We start from the raw sequence: 13,931 nt of genomic DNA on the forward strand, positions 1-13,931 counted from the left end.
AAAAAATCATAATACAAAAACAAATAATAAAATCAGTGAAGTGCCTCAAATGGTGTGGAAACATGTCATGTGTCTTCACACCTATCAATGTCAGCAATGCAACCCTCATGATGTCATTCAAGAAGTCTTACTCTCAGCATATGGTCAAGATAAGTCAGGGTGAATTACTGGATAGGTCAATATGAAGGTATTATTGGGCCATAAATTCTGCAAGGAATAACAATCCATGCATAGTTGTCCAAATAAGATCCTAAAAATGTATACAATTTTAGAAAGTACTGATTAGAACATAAATGCTGGAACGAGAACAGACCATTTTGGCCCATTGAATCCTGTCCCATGTTATTGGTCCGATCAATATACCAGATCGACCTTTAATATTTTTGATGTTAACCAACAAGACTCAATTCTTGTGCCTTTACATGTTCAGAAAGCGATTTGACAATCATATTTACAGGTCTTAAATTCTATCTAGGAATACTCATCCAGAACCAACGAAGGAACAACAGTACAAAAGCTTGAACTACACCATGTTTTGAACAGACAGATCTATTACTGTTGTTTTGGCAACATGCAAATTCTGATGCATGGTGAAACCGCTGGAGGTAAGCATACAAATCTAGACATGCAAGGATTAATTCATTCTTCATATGCCCATTGAGAAATACTTGCAATAATAGACTTTATAATAAAAGACTTGCTACATTTTTGGTGCATTTTGTCAAAATAGAGCCATAGCTTCGCCTTGGCCTCATTACGGGTCCATACTTTAAGGCACTATCTTTGTGTTGTGTATTATTACTATTTGTTAATCCCTTTCATTTGCATTAGCGTTTCTACAACATTTTGACTGTATGTCTTTATGTACCGAATATATTTTTCTTTGAAAAATCAGAACACAAGCTGGGTTTTATGTAATTTGATAGATTACATTTAGACTAAACTTAGCACTTAACAAAATTAGAGTAAATTATTGTAACAATATAGTTAAAAAGATCATTTAAATAGCAGGTAGATGCCAGTTAAAACATGCTCAAATAATTACAAAGTAGCCTGTCCTCAAATGAGGACAATGGCACTTAATAGGTTAAGAATTAAACTATTTTTAGTAACATGAATAACCATTTTTAAAGCCTTTATTGAAAATTCTGTTTTCCGTGTTAGTGTACTTTATTTTCATGGGAATATGTCAACTCAATTTAAATAGGGCATGCAATGTCTAGGTAGTGCACAGATTTAGGGTTAATCTTTCTTTACCTAAAATGCAGCACCGTTTAAATTTTTTTTTTGTAGATTTAATAATATACAAAATACATTTAAAATAAACACCTCAAAAGACCAAGGGCGGAACTTTGAAAGCAAGCGGCTGGGGATAGGCAAGACCCACACCACCCACCTCCACCCCGAAAGCGATGGCTTGTTAGAGCATTTTAATTGCACCCTCTGCACCCAACTGGCCATCGTCAGCAGTGAGCACAAGCGGGATTGAGATCTCCACTTGCCGCTGATACTACTGGCCTGTCACACCACCGTGCAGAAGTCCACCTGCCGCACCCCTGCCCTGTTAATGATGGGTTGGGAGCTGCGGACGCCAGCTGCCATCCGGTATGGGCAGCCGCTAGGGGTAAAGGAGCCGCCAGGGATGGAATATGCCCAGCGCTTACAAGCGTGGATAGTGCTCATGCCTTTGCCAGAGAACAGTTCCAAGCTGTTGGGATCCGACAGCGTCAGAACTACGACCTGCGGTAGAGAGGATGCCACTTTCAGCCTGGGGAGCTGGTGTGGGTTTACAACCCCTGCCAAAAGAAGGGACGGTCCCCCAAACTGGACGCTCCTTGGGTGGGACCTTGTACCGTGCTGCAGTGAGTGGGTGAAATGGTCTACTGGTTGCAACTTTGCATCCGGAACCGAAAGGATGTGCTCCACCACGACCGACTCGCCCCATATCACGGGCCGGAGGCTGCAGCGAGACCACCTTCAACCCCACCACTGACTCCCCCTGTTTCGCCAACAGCACAGTCCTCCGCCACCAGTTTTGGACCTGTAAGAGACTCTCCCCAAGGCGAGGCACAGGCGCAACGACACCGCCAGCAACCGGCTCGGTACAGGGAATTTGTGTCCTCCACCGCCCGGCCCAGTTGGGCCATCGAACCGTGCTGTTTTGAAGTGCCTTTACTGTATGCTACTGCTGCTGTTGTGGACCGACAGCGGCAACATGGAAAATCTGGGCAGGATCGCAGCGACGCAGGCTGGACTCTTGGGCATTGCGCATTCTGCAGCTTGAGCTCAGCCGTGGTCACTCGCCGTAGCACTCTTTGCAGGGCATTGAGGGCGGCCTGGAAGAATGTTCCGTGAACCAGCAGGTCGTCCAGGTAGACTAGGCGTTATTGGGAGGGGACGCCAAGTTGCCAGCCAGAACCTTCTCCATGAGCCGTTCAAAGGTCGCTGGGGTGTTGCACAGCCCGAACTGCATCACGCGGAACTGCTTCAGTCCTCTACCCATCAAAAATGCAGTCTTGGGTCTTGCCGCTGGTGCAAGGGCTACCTGCCAGTAGCTGCTCTTGAGGTCCAGTGATGAGAACCATGTAGACCCTGCTACCAGGTCCAGGGACTCATCGATACGGGGGAGGGGGTAGGAGTCCTTTTTGGTCACCTCGATCGGCCGTCTGTAGTCGACGCAGAAGCACCACTCTCCATCCTTCTTGGGAACCATCACAACTGGTGATGTCCAGGGACTGTCTGACGGCTCAATCAGGCCCTCTTCCCGAATATCCGTCAGCACCTTCTTGGCATGTGATGCTGTACCAGATAAGTCTGGCCTACTCCTCCTGAGCTGATAGCAAAGCTGTCGCAGCACTACAGCAGCAGCTCCCGCTAAGCCTCTCATAGCCGTGGAGCCAGACGGCGGTCACTGCGGTTAGAGTAGCGTCCTCTCCCGGGGGTAGCAGCAGCTTGGCTGACTCTCGCTCGACCTCAGCCTGCACCTCGGCAATCTGGTCCCTCAGATGTGTGTCCCTCATCTCCATTTCCTGCAGCGTATAGTCCATAATCCCACTGTAGCGTTGCATGAAAATGAATGAGACTCACACAGGATTTGCAGGTTCTTGATTCACGGTTTATTAAACCCGGGACTCTACACTAGACAGGTTAAGCGTGCTGCTTTACAAGCCAGTGGTACAAATACAGCTGAGGAGCGTAGTGCTACTCAGACTGTGACAAATAATACACATAAAATAAAAGAGAGTCAAAAACACACTATTTTGGTTGTGTGCTACAGCCATCTAAGTGCAGTCTCTGGTCCTTGGTAGTCCCGCTTCTCTTTTGCTCTTTCCAGTTGTTTCTTCTGCTCTCGTTCTCTTGCACTCCAGCTTGTCTCTCTCTCCACCGCAGCACAGCAGCAGCAGCCCATTATTTATTTCTGTGTCCAGGACACACCCTCGGTGCACCAGCCACCAATCCTAAGCAGACATGGCTTCCCGCTTTCGATTCCCTGAAGTTGCAACAGCTCGTCCCTTGAGTGCCAACAATGTCGCAACTGGGGACACTCGCACGGCAAGCGAAGCCCGATTGGGGGCGATTCTCCAATCTCTGACGTCCCTGAACACCTGCTGCACGGAACTGTTGACCCTGGGCCACAACCTTCCTAAACGCGGCAGTCACAGCAGGTCGTTACAATACTTTACATAGCATAACCATATCTGTTATTTCAAGAAGCCATTTACCGTTTCTGAACTGCATAAAACAAACATTTTAATTTAGAATTGTATAATTTTGATCATGAACCAAATAGATTACCATAAAAAATATAATTTATTCATCATTATTTCTGAAGTTCATGCATCCTTTTTATTCATCTATCCAGGCCAATGTAACATTTGAATGCTTCTATGAAGTAAATTGGTCCCAGAAATTCTGGATTTTGCCTGCACCACAAAAAGGTAACTTGGTTTCAAATATTAAAAAAAAAAGTTGAGTTTGAGAACATTTCTAGAACACTGGAAGAGGTAGCGTTGAAAACTGGAGCCACTGTGGCTGATGTAAGGATACGTGCAAAGTGATTTGCGACTGCATATTGCAGTGTATGTAAAGAATGGTTTTCACCTAGCGTTCTGCACCCACTATCAAATTAGCACTTTGCCATCATTAATCAATTTCAATGATATTGAAATGTATTCAAATGAAGAGAAGAGCATGGAATTGGGTGGGGATCTGGAATACTAAGCGGGCGCAAACATTATAATAAGATGTATTTTGCCTTGCACGGGCAATTGCTGAGCCTTCAAAAACTTTGCACTGCCTCTTACAAGTTGGAAACCATTGTAGAAGCGAGTAATTAAGAGCTGTAAAACCACACACCTTCAGAGACCTGTCATTGGCCTCAGGGTGGCTGCTGTGGTACACTTCCTGATGTGGCGACGCTTGGTTCTGGTTGAGGACAGGCAGGAACCTTTGTAGAAGGGCGAGACAGAGAAGACCCTGCATATTCAAACCCAGGATCACTTTATTTGGGATGCCGGAGGTTGTGGTGGTAAGGCATCCTAGACCTAATAGCTGAATTTCACCTTTTCATCACCTGGTTGACTGTCCTCTTGGTAACACCGACAGCATTGACTTTCTCCACTATAGAGGACCATATGGCCTCTTTGGCAGCATAAATGATGCTGGTTGAGGCTTTTTCAAATAACTCAATTTCATGCTGAGTGACCTCAGAATTTTTTTTGTTGACTTTCATAATTATGATTGCAGCTTATTATTTGTGCGTGTTTGCATTTGCATTGTAATTTGCATTGCTCTTAAGTTTACATAGGCCGCAAGGCAAAATAATTGCCTGGCCACTAGGCAATTTGGATTTTGCAGTCACAATTCTTTGCACTGTACCTATCCTTACATCAGCTCCACTACTCTAAAACATGGGACCATGTTTTGACAAATAATAGATTTGTAAGAAACTTCTTGAATATTCTTATAAACTATAAAGTTCAGTATCACGAATATTAAGCGTTGCAGTGAATGTGTAAATCATCATTTGGTAACCTGTAACGCTATTGGACAATAAAGTTACCTTTGAAACCCCACCCCTGGAGTATACAAGTAAGGACTCTCCATTAACAAAGCTTTAATTGAAGGAGGTTTAGTTTGAATAATGAACCCAAGAGAGAATGAGTTTGTGACTGTTTTCAAGAGAAGACGTTTGATCTACAAAGACAAGTGAACCAGTCAAACTGGACTGGAACTGACTAAACTTTCTCTGCCTTTTTGTTTCATCGCCTCTGATCTGTCTTAGAGCAGCTGTGGCTTTGTGTTCAAACGGATAGCCTGTGACCTTGGATACAGTAACAATCTCAGACTCCCGCTGGTGACTGCAGTTGGAAAATGCGAAGATACAGAGGTGAACAGACATTGAATTATATGGTAATGCTGTTTTACATGTTTACAGACAGAAATTCACTGCTAAATATGGGTAAAATAATAATAATAATAATAATAAATAACATTTGTATTATTGCAGCGGCAGTATTTGGCAACTTTTTACACTTTCATAACCTATGGTGGAAGCAACATATGGACCTCCCCAACAACAGTCAGGGCATCTTTTGATATTTTAATATGAAAATGATTTTTTTAAATACAAAAAATCTCAACAACAAAGCATGCAATGGGCCCAATAAAACCTACATTCCCAGATGCCCCGTTACTCTCACAGAGGCAGCAGAAGGGGCCTCTGGTTTGACTGCTGCAACTGTTGAGCAGTTGTGCTCAGACTATCCCTGTAAACACTAATCAATTTGTCAAGTCTGCAGAAAATCAAATCTTGAAAGTGACACTTGAAAACATGGGACTGTTGTTTAAAATGTATATATTGTGTGCTTTTATTATAATAAATAAAATCACAGATTTTCTTCCATCTATAAAAGCCAGAAAAAGTCTAAAAATAAACACTGAAATAGAGAATAAAGAAACACTGAAAAACAGAAGGCCTAGTGCAATTTTACCCCATTAGATGCTCTACCATGAGGCAGATGTCAAATTGCATAGTTTAGCTTGATGTTTGTACGCAAGTACATAATGAAGTATTCAACTGCTGTCAGTGTATTGGTAGTAATTGATTATTATTTGGTGTCCCACTTCACAGCACTATGCTCATTTTTATATGTATGTATGTATGTATGTATTAGGAGTTAGGATGATCATCTGAGTAGGTACTGCAAAGGGCAGCAGTGTGGAGTAGTGGTTAGGGCTATGGACTCTTGACCGGAGGGTCGTGGGTTCAATCCCCGGTGGGGACACTGCTGCTGTACCCTTGAGCAAGGTACTTTACCTAGATTGCTCCAGTAAAAACCCAACTGTATAAATGGGTAATTGTATATAAAAATAATATGTAAACAATAATGTAATTGTATGTAAAAATAATGTGATATCTTGTAACAATTGTAAGTCGCCCTGGATAAGGGCGTCTGCTAAGAAATAAATATTATTATTATTATACACTGCATGCGAGTAGGGAAAAAAAGGACAGGCATTTACAGTGACTTTTTCCATTTATATTGCTGATGCCTAAAACATATCTTTGAATGAATCTTTATAGTAAATTACAAAAACAAGGTATAGTGCCAACATTTATTCCAAATGACTTTATTCTGTTTACCATCACCACTCCCGCCAAATGTACCGAAAACACAAACATCATTTTAGAACAATAGGAATGTTGATATATAATATCCAAGCTGTCCCAAGTTTTTTTTTAAACCTGGCTCTAAAAATACCCATGTGTACTGAATTCTGACTGACAAAGAAGAATTACCACACTCTACAAAATAGCCTCAGAGGCGCAATTTTAAGGCCCTCGATGAAACAGAAGTCTGTACTGTTAGGAGGACTCGAGTTGGGAACCACTGGTTTAGCCAAAGTTATGCAAGGCCAATCTAAACATATCATTACTGCAAATCCATTTATTGTCAATATTTTTCAAAAGAAATAGTTGGTGAAATCCCATTACTGGATCGTCATCCACCTAGAAAAAAAAAAGAAAGAAAGAAAACATGGTTAGGATCCTCAGCAGCCCTGAACACTTATGCACAGGTGAAAGTGGCCAATGATCACATTGACAAACTCCAGGGGCAAAACCAATCCCCCCCCTGAAGCTCTGGGGTTGTACATGCTCTCAGATGTACTCCCATTTTGGACCACTTTCAGAAGCAAATTTGAATTTGACTTTGTAGAAAAAAAATTCAATAATGACTTCACTTACCAGATGGACCAACCTGATAAATCACTTATTAGCTAGTTAACAAACATTGGTTTTGAAATGCAGTGTTTGCTCTAGGACTTGCTGATTGAGGGTCAATTTGGCCCCCTACCAATATGTTAGGGCGACATTTTCTTTAGTGATGGGGTCAGTATGTTTTATGATTTATAATTCAACACAACTACAGTATTCTTATACATGCCAACAGAGTTTACTTTGTGTTTCTGAAGAACAACAAAAAATTAAATTGTAAAAACAAGTTTTCATTTAGTATTCAGTCAGTAAGAAAGATGTCTTTTGAAATCACCTCATAAAAAGAACTGGTAGAAACAAGGTATCCCTACATTACACAAGTCACTTTTTTGCAGATCCTTCTTTCCTTTTCATTTCTGAACTCTGCAAGGGCCTTACCATAATCAAACTCCTGCTAGTGAGGTCCCTCAACTTATATGACAAGGAAAGTATTCAGTCTTGCCAGTCTATTCCTGAGGGTTGTCTTCAACACATTTTGAGCCCTAAAGCCCCTCTCCAACAAGATTTACATGTTTTTAAACACACACATATACACCTATTTCCAAATGACATTATAAAACCCCATTGTACAATAAATAAAAACAAAGATATACAGTTAAAAATGTGTTTCTTTTTATATGCTTCAAAAGGATCAAACAAATCCAAATTGCCATGCAATATGTGAAGTAACATTATTAGAAAAATTAGCGTTAGCTAAAATAAATAAAAATGCCACGCATCGTAGCCTGAAAAGTTACATATCGACGTACATTATTCATATAAATTTACAATCAAGCATGTTTTTGTAGAACTTATAGAACATATCAAAGTAAACATGAAGTTTAAATAATTTTGTTTTTTATAAATGAAGGTGCTGGAGCTGTGGGTTTCGTTTCAAGACTTTTACTGCACTTTAACGGCAAGTTAGCACTTCAAACTAAACAACAAATACAGTACGTATTTCTCACATTCTTTTGCTCTGTTGCTCCATCTCTTACTCTGCTGTTCTCTCTCGCAGCGTAAAGGAATATCCACTAGAAAGAGTCCTCAGAGCATCAGATGATTCTAGGGCATTTGCCAAGCACTCCCACCTTTCAATTCCCGAGCTCGGCACCTCTCTGACATCAACCCACCATGACCCTAACCCAACCCTAACCTTAAGCCACCCCAGCCCTAAAACCTAACCCAATACCTAACCCTAAACCTAACCATTAAGAATCATCTGATGCCCTCATGACAGTTTCTAGTGGATATTCCTTTGTGCTACTTCTCTCTTCCTCTCTCTCTCTCCAGTCCAAAACTAATCGATTTCCACTTAACAGTTCAGGCATAAATAATCAGGCAAGCACGACTATGTTTTGGTCTAGCAAACAGGTACGTTTGCCTTATGTTTTACTGTGTTTCATTGCCCGGTGGAGCATTTTCGTCATTGTGGTATCGGTCATTCTCAAGAACAACATTTCATTCCAAAGTAGATGTTTCTGCAGCCATTCACATTGAAAATGGCGCTTGCATTTAATTACAGTATAAGCCATGTTACTGCTTATTGGAAGTGCTAGTCCCAACGTGGCTTGGATGTCCAAATAGCAGTGCTCCTGTGTCATAAGCTGGCCGCATTCTGAGAGATGGAGCACGCTAGAAATTAGTTATATAAAACAGCCTTCTTCATTCCATTTAAATCATGTGACAATTAAACTATAGAATAATCTCTCTAATGATATGAAATATGTACACACACACATATATATATATATATATATATACACACACACACACACATATAGGTGAGGCTGGAAGAGTTAGAAGGTCACATAGCCACATAATGTGAACGGACTGAAGAAGTCTGTTTAGTCCTGGCACTTAGGATTCTCCGGAGAAGCTCAAAGCCTGGTAAAGGCAGATTAGCACAAAAAACCCCACAATCACTCATAATTTGAAGCTACTTGCACTACAAGAAACAAAGAGGTCAATTTAATCAATCTATGGCTCATCAGGATAAGCCAGATAGATTTATTGAGGGTATTTTTTTTATTTTATTTTTTTTTTTAAAGCATTTTACAGTACCAGGGAATCTACCTGGTTTGGCACAAGTTTGCAATTGGTTCTAATCTAGGACAAATCTGTACTACAATAAAGAATGGTTTTGTGTAAGCACAGGCTTCACTCACCTTAAGCTGCCCCACCACCATGCTAATAACACAACTGTCTGGGGTTGGCTGGTGATCCTGTGCTGTTATACTGTGTTGGATTTTTTGGAATGGCAGGTTCTGGAGAAAAAATAAATAAATACAAATAAATAAAAGTTAAAATAATACATGAATCCTACATATTTTTAATTATTTATATCCTAACCTGTATTTTTATACTGTACACGAAACAGGCATACATTTTTGTGCCATTAATTCAAATACATAAACAAAATTAAATTAAAAAAAGACAACAGCATACAGGTGTCACTTAAACAACACAAAAAAAACAATTACCCAAGTGTATTACCCAATCAAATCTCATGTCATATTGTAGAATTAAATGCATGAAAGAAAGAAAGAAAAAATCCCTTTTTACTACTTACAGTCAATTTTTCCATAATGGCATTCTTGCCTTGAAACCCCAGTCCTTCCCATGTTAAGCAGGAGGCCTCTGTCTATATATAAAAAAAAAAAACACCATCAATAATAAAACTGCGACTCATTTAAGTGTTTTCAACTAAACCAAGAGAGAAGTAATATGCATCTCTCGCCACCGGTGCAAATACACCAGTATGTGTGTAACATTCCGGGGTTGCAGTATACATGCATTATATATATTTTTATAGACTAGTTGATACCAGTTTTTAAAAATGGCAATATCTTGTAGTTTTTAAGGGCTGCTTAACCAGTGGTAAGCAAGATTCATTAATTGTGGTCCAAACTATAGGTAAAACTAATTTGTTTGCTCCACAAGGGTTTCCCTTACCAGACACACCTACTGAAATACATCTCCAGCCGAGAGTATAATACGGTAAATTTTGCAAGAGAGAACACCACTGTGGACAACTGGCATTGTGTTCTATAAACATCAAGCATTATTTATAATTTTGCATGATGAGGCAAAAACTCCTGAGCGCATGTTGTACATACAGTATACTCTCAATAACTTTTTTGATTGTTGTATGAACAGAGCTGGGCAAGCCTTACAGCAATCGCCAATACCTTTATTTGTCCCTCCAGAATTACACAAAACATTAACCAATATTTCATAATTTGTTATCCTTTATATCAAATCGGTACAGTATATTGTATAAAATAACAATTTTACTTTACTTTGTATAATCCTGGAGGGTGAACATAGTGAACCACGCAATCACAGCAAACATGTGGAAAGATGTTGCAATAAAACATAACATTTTGGACAGTCCACTCCAGTGCCTAGTGGAGGTTGTAATATCTGATGTATTTAATCCAGAATGCAGCCAGTATATCATAATACCCAACAGCAATTGTTTGTACAGTTTAAAAGATTTATGATCCTGGGATTTCTACTAATCAGTGCGTTTGTGAATTTTAAATACCCCCCCTTATTTATATAGTACAATTATAGTGGGCCAAGTTTGTCAACAGCTGTGTACATCCAAGTCAAATGACCATGTGTGGGACATCTATTCAAGTTAAAATATACTGTTGATGTTTTTACTGTTTGGATCAACAGCAAAAAAAAATTATATAATAATCATACTTACGTAGAGATCTGCCAAAAGCACTCTGTTGCTATCAAACTGTTGGTAGTAGTGCTGTACGAAGCCAGCTCCTATTTGTTCCCACATTGGTTTTTCCGCCATTATAAGTAGGGTTTCGGATCTAGATCTGAAAACAATACATTTCTCATCAACCCGATTCACCGCAACATTCATTATCCCCCAAATTGTATATTATTTGTTCAAAAACACATCCCGTGCACATCTGATCGGCAGTCTTCCCAGAACCTTAACAACTGCTATCATTTAAAACCAAAAAAGTTGCAGTGCCTTTCCAAAAGTGACAGGTTACATCACATTGGTAAAACAAGTGTTTAATAGATTCCTCAGAGCCACAGCAAAAAACTGCACTGCGGGGATATACTCATAAACTGGCTTCTCTTTAGATTGGTTGGGTAAGTCCCGTGCAGAATATTCAAATGAGTTTCCTTGGCTTTATTTAGAATTGGAAATTTAAAAGGAGACATCAAGGCTCCTTTAAAATGCATATCCTCTGGTATATCCATGAGATGTTATGCCACTTTGACATAGTATTTGCTTGTGTTATTATTTTGAGTTGAATTATTTTCTTAAGAATGTATTATTGCATTTAACAGACTGCAAAATTACTCCATCTACGTTAAGTCCAATTCCCTTGATCATGGTGTAGTTAACATATTTCAAATTTTACATGACTTAGCAGTCTGATTGGAATTGCTTTCTTAAGCCCCTTTCACACTGGCACTTCTACCCAGGTCAGGACTCGGGTTCTGGCTACCCGTGTCACAATCCCACGTAGTGTGAAACCACGTACCCGGGTCGTACCCGGGTTAACCCGGGTCCCAGCGACCCACCTCAGGATGTGGGTTGACACGATTTGACCCAGGTTGAGCAAGACAAACTGCATGACGGCCAACTAAATAACCTGGCCTTGGTTTCAATTCCCCAACGAACGTTTTTGTTTATTCTGTTTAGCCATATTTTTGTTGCTTGAGACACACCATGAGCCAGATTGCAGCAGAGATGAAGAAACATTTGCTCTAATCAACATTTGGGCCAATGGTTCAATCCAGAGAAGCTTGGATGGAAGCGTCTGTAACAAGCTGCTTCCGGGGCATTGAGTCAGTCACACAGGTCAACCCTGCTTTATCAAAAGCAGTGTGAAATCGCGTAGCCGACCCACATGACACCGGGTTGCACTTGCCAGTGTGAAAGGGGCTTTAATCATTTCACATTCCTTCCGATATAACGGGACTTTGGTGTTTTCGATTACTGTCTATCAATAGCCAAAATATCAGATGTATTTAGTTCCCGAATATTAAAGAAAAGAGATGTCCTTTTATGTACAACGATTTTATTACTCCAAATTATAGTTTGTAAAAAAAAATTGACATCATATCTCTAAAGCATACTTACGAAAAGGTGATAAACAAATGGGTAGCTTATTTCGTATAACACTGTGTAGCGCTATAATAAGAATCTAAGACCTCCCACTTTAATTAGTAAAGCATTTATAAACGCATATCATATATTCCGATTATTAAACAAGCAGTTTCGCATCCAACCATCTTGAGCGATTCATTTCGAATTTTGAAGTCAACACCCCAAATTAAGGTGCCAATAAGAACTGACCTTTTTGATTTTCTCTTAATAAAAAAAATTATAAATTGCAGAGAAATTAATTTTTGCGTGATTTACATATTTTTGTACTGCGATTAGTAAAGGTTACACTGTTCTAGAAATTCCTTTTACTTTAATTATAAGACAACGCCCAAATACGGATAAATCACGTTGAAGCCAACTGCTAATGCTTCCTCCTCACACGTGCCTCTTTTCTTTTAGTTTACAATTAAGTAGGGCGAATACACTGCTGGCAACGTGCGCACACTGACGCAGAAAAGCCATTACACGTGTGCCATCCGGTTTTTCAGTTTCTTTACAGCCGAAATGATTACTCTTACTTGAATTTATCTTTTACACAATGGCCTTTCTCGGAGCACCGGATATCTTAATATTATAACTTTAAAATTCCAACTGAACAAATCTACTTGCGACACAGCAGACAAAGAAATAATACAAATGAAAAGGGAGAGCACAGAAAAGTGTGCCTGCTACAGTCACAAAATAATGGATATTTCGCCACACCCAATAGTTCTTATAAAACATTTTAGATTTAGAGTTTCTCTTTATTATTACATATGTGCATTTTCATAATCGCAGTTTACTTCTGAAGTTATTCCACACGTACCTTCTTATTTAAAAGTAAACCTTTCCCCGTCTACTCCCTGTTGATGGATGTCCCGCTCAAGCCGGTTGACCGGGAACAAAGTGACTGACTCAGTTTTACTAGAGTCGTATCAACCAATGGGAGTTGCTGTGGTGCAAGACGACACATACCAAGTTCTCTGCACAGAGTACTTTGAGGAACAACCTTTTTTCTTTTAGGTCCGGAAGGTCTTTTTTTTTTTTTTTTTTTTTTTAAACAAAATGTGTACTTTCTTTATCCACATTACCAGTACATGGTTTCTAATGATTGAACTTGAAAATGTTATTGTACATTTTGTTTTATATTTATGTACAAATGTTATGTCGCTGATTTAAAAATAAGTGTTATCTTTACAGAAAAGGTAGTGCATATACAAATGCCCACTTTGGGTTGGACTTACATTTTTTGTTTGTTTGTTTTTAATAAACCTGAATTTAACAGTTAACATAAGTTCTCCTGAACATGCACTTGAGCCACACCCCCACATAACAACCACTGAGTCTGGCAAAGAATCATTATTCGTCAGATATATTTAGTAATGATGTGAATTTTAGGAGATTTTGGGAATCGGGTACAAACCGGGCAACTCTTGGGAACCGGGTATTTTGAATCCGATTCCGGCTCCCAAACTAAACACGTCCGTGTGTCAATGTGTGACGGGGGACAGGATCTTTGATATTTGTATCCGGTTCGTC

General features: G+C 39.8%; 1 protein-coding gene across 1 annotated transcript; it reads right to left on the reverse strand.

Annotated features, from left to right (window-relative positions):
• Nucleotides 1-6,617: 6,617 nt before the first annotated feature.
• Nucleotides 6,618-13,376, reverse strand: LOC117399807 (nuclear transport factor 2-like). Its single transcript, XM_033999186.3, has 5 exons — nt 13,219-13,376; nt 10,977-11,100; nt 9,831-9,902; nt 9,427-9,525; nt 6,618-7,012 (listed from the first exon to the last, which is right to left on the reverse strand). Exons 2-5 carry the CDS (start codon nt 11,073-11,075, stop codon nt 6,899-6,901), a joined length of 384 nt encoding a protein of 127 aa, XP_033855077.1. The 5' UTR covers nt 11,076-11,100; nt 13,219-13,376; the 3' UTR covers nt 6,618-6,898.
• Nucleotides 13,377-13,931: the final 555 nt, after the last annotated feature.

Source organism: Acipenser ruthenus, chromosome 4 (assembly GCF_902713425.1).
Source record: "Acipenser ruthenus chromosome 4, fAciRut3.2 maternal haplotype, whole genome shotgun sequence".
Lineage (NCBI taxonomy): Eukaryota > Metazoa > Chordata > Actinopteri > Acipenseriformes > Acipenseridae > Acipenser > Acipenser ruthenus.

What these genes read in the sequence shown, in the direction of transcription:
- LOC117399807 (XM_033999186.3), bottom strand. Translation starts at nt 11,075, where the DNA reads ATGGCGGAAAAACCAATGTGGGAACAAATAGGAGCTGGCTTCGTACAG. An exon ending in CCATTATGGAAAAATTGACT is followed by an intron (nt 9,526 to 9,830) that starts GTAAGTAGTAAA and finishes TTTTTTCTCCAG; the next exon opens with AACCTGCCATTCCAAAAAAT. An exon ending in TGGTGGTGGGGCAGCTTAAG is followed by an intron (nt 7,013 to 9,426) that starts GTGAGTGAAGCC and finishes TTTTTTTTCTAG; the next exon opens with GTGGATGACGATCCAGTAAT.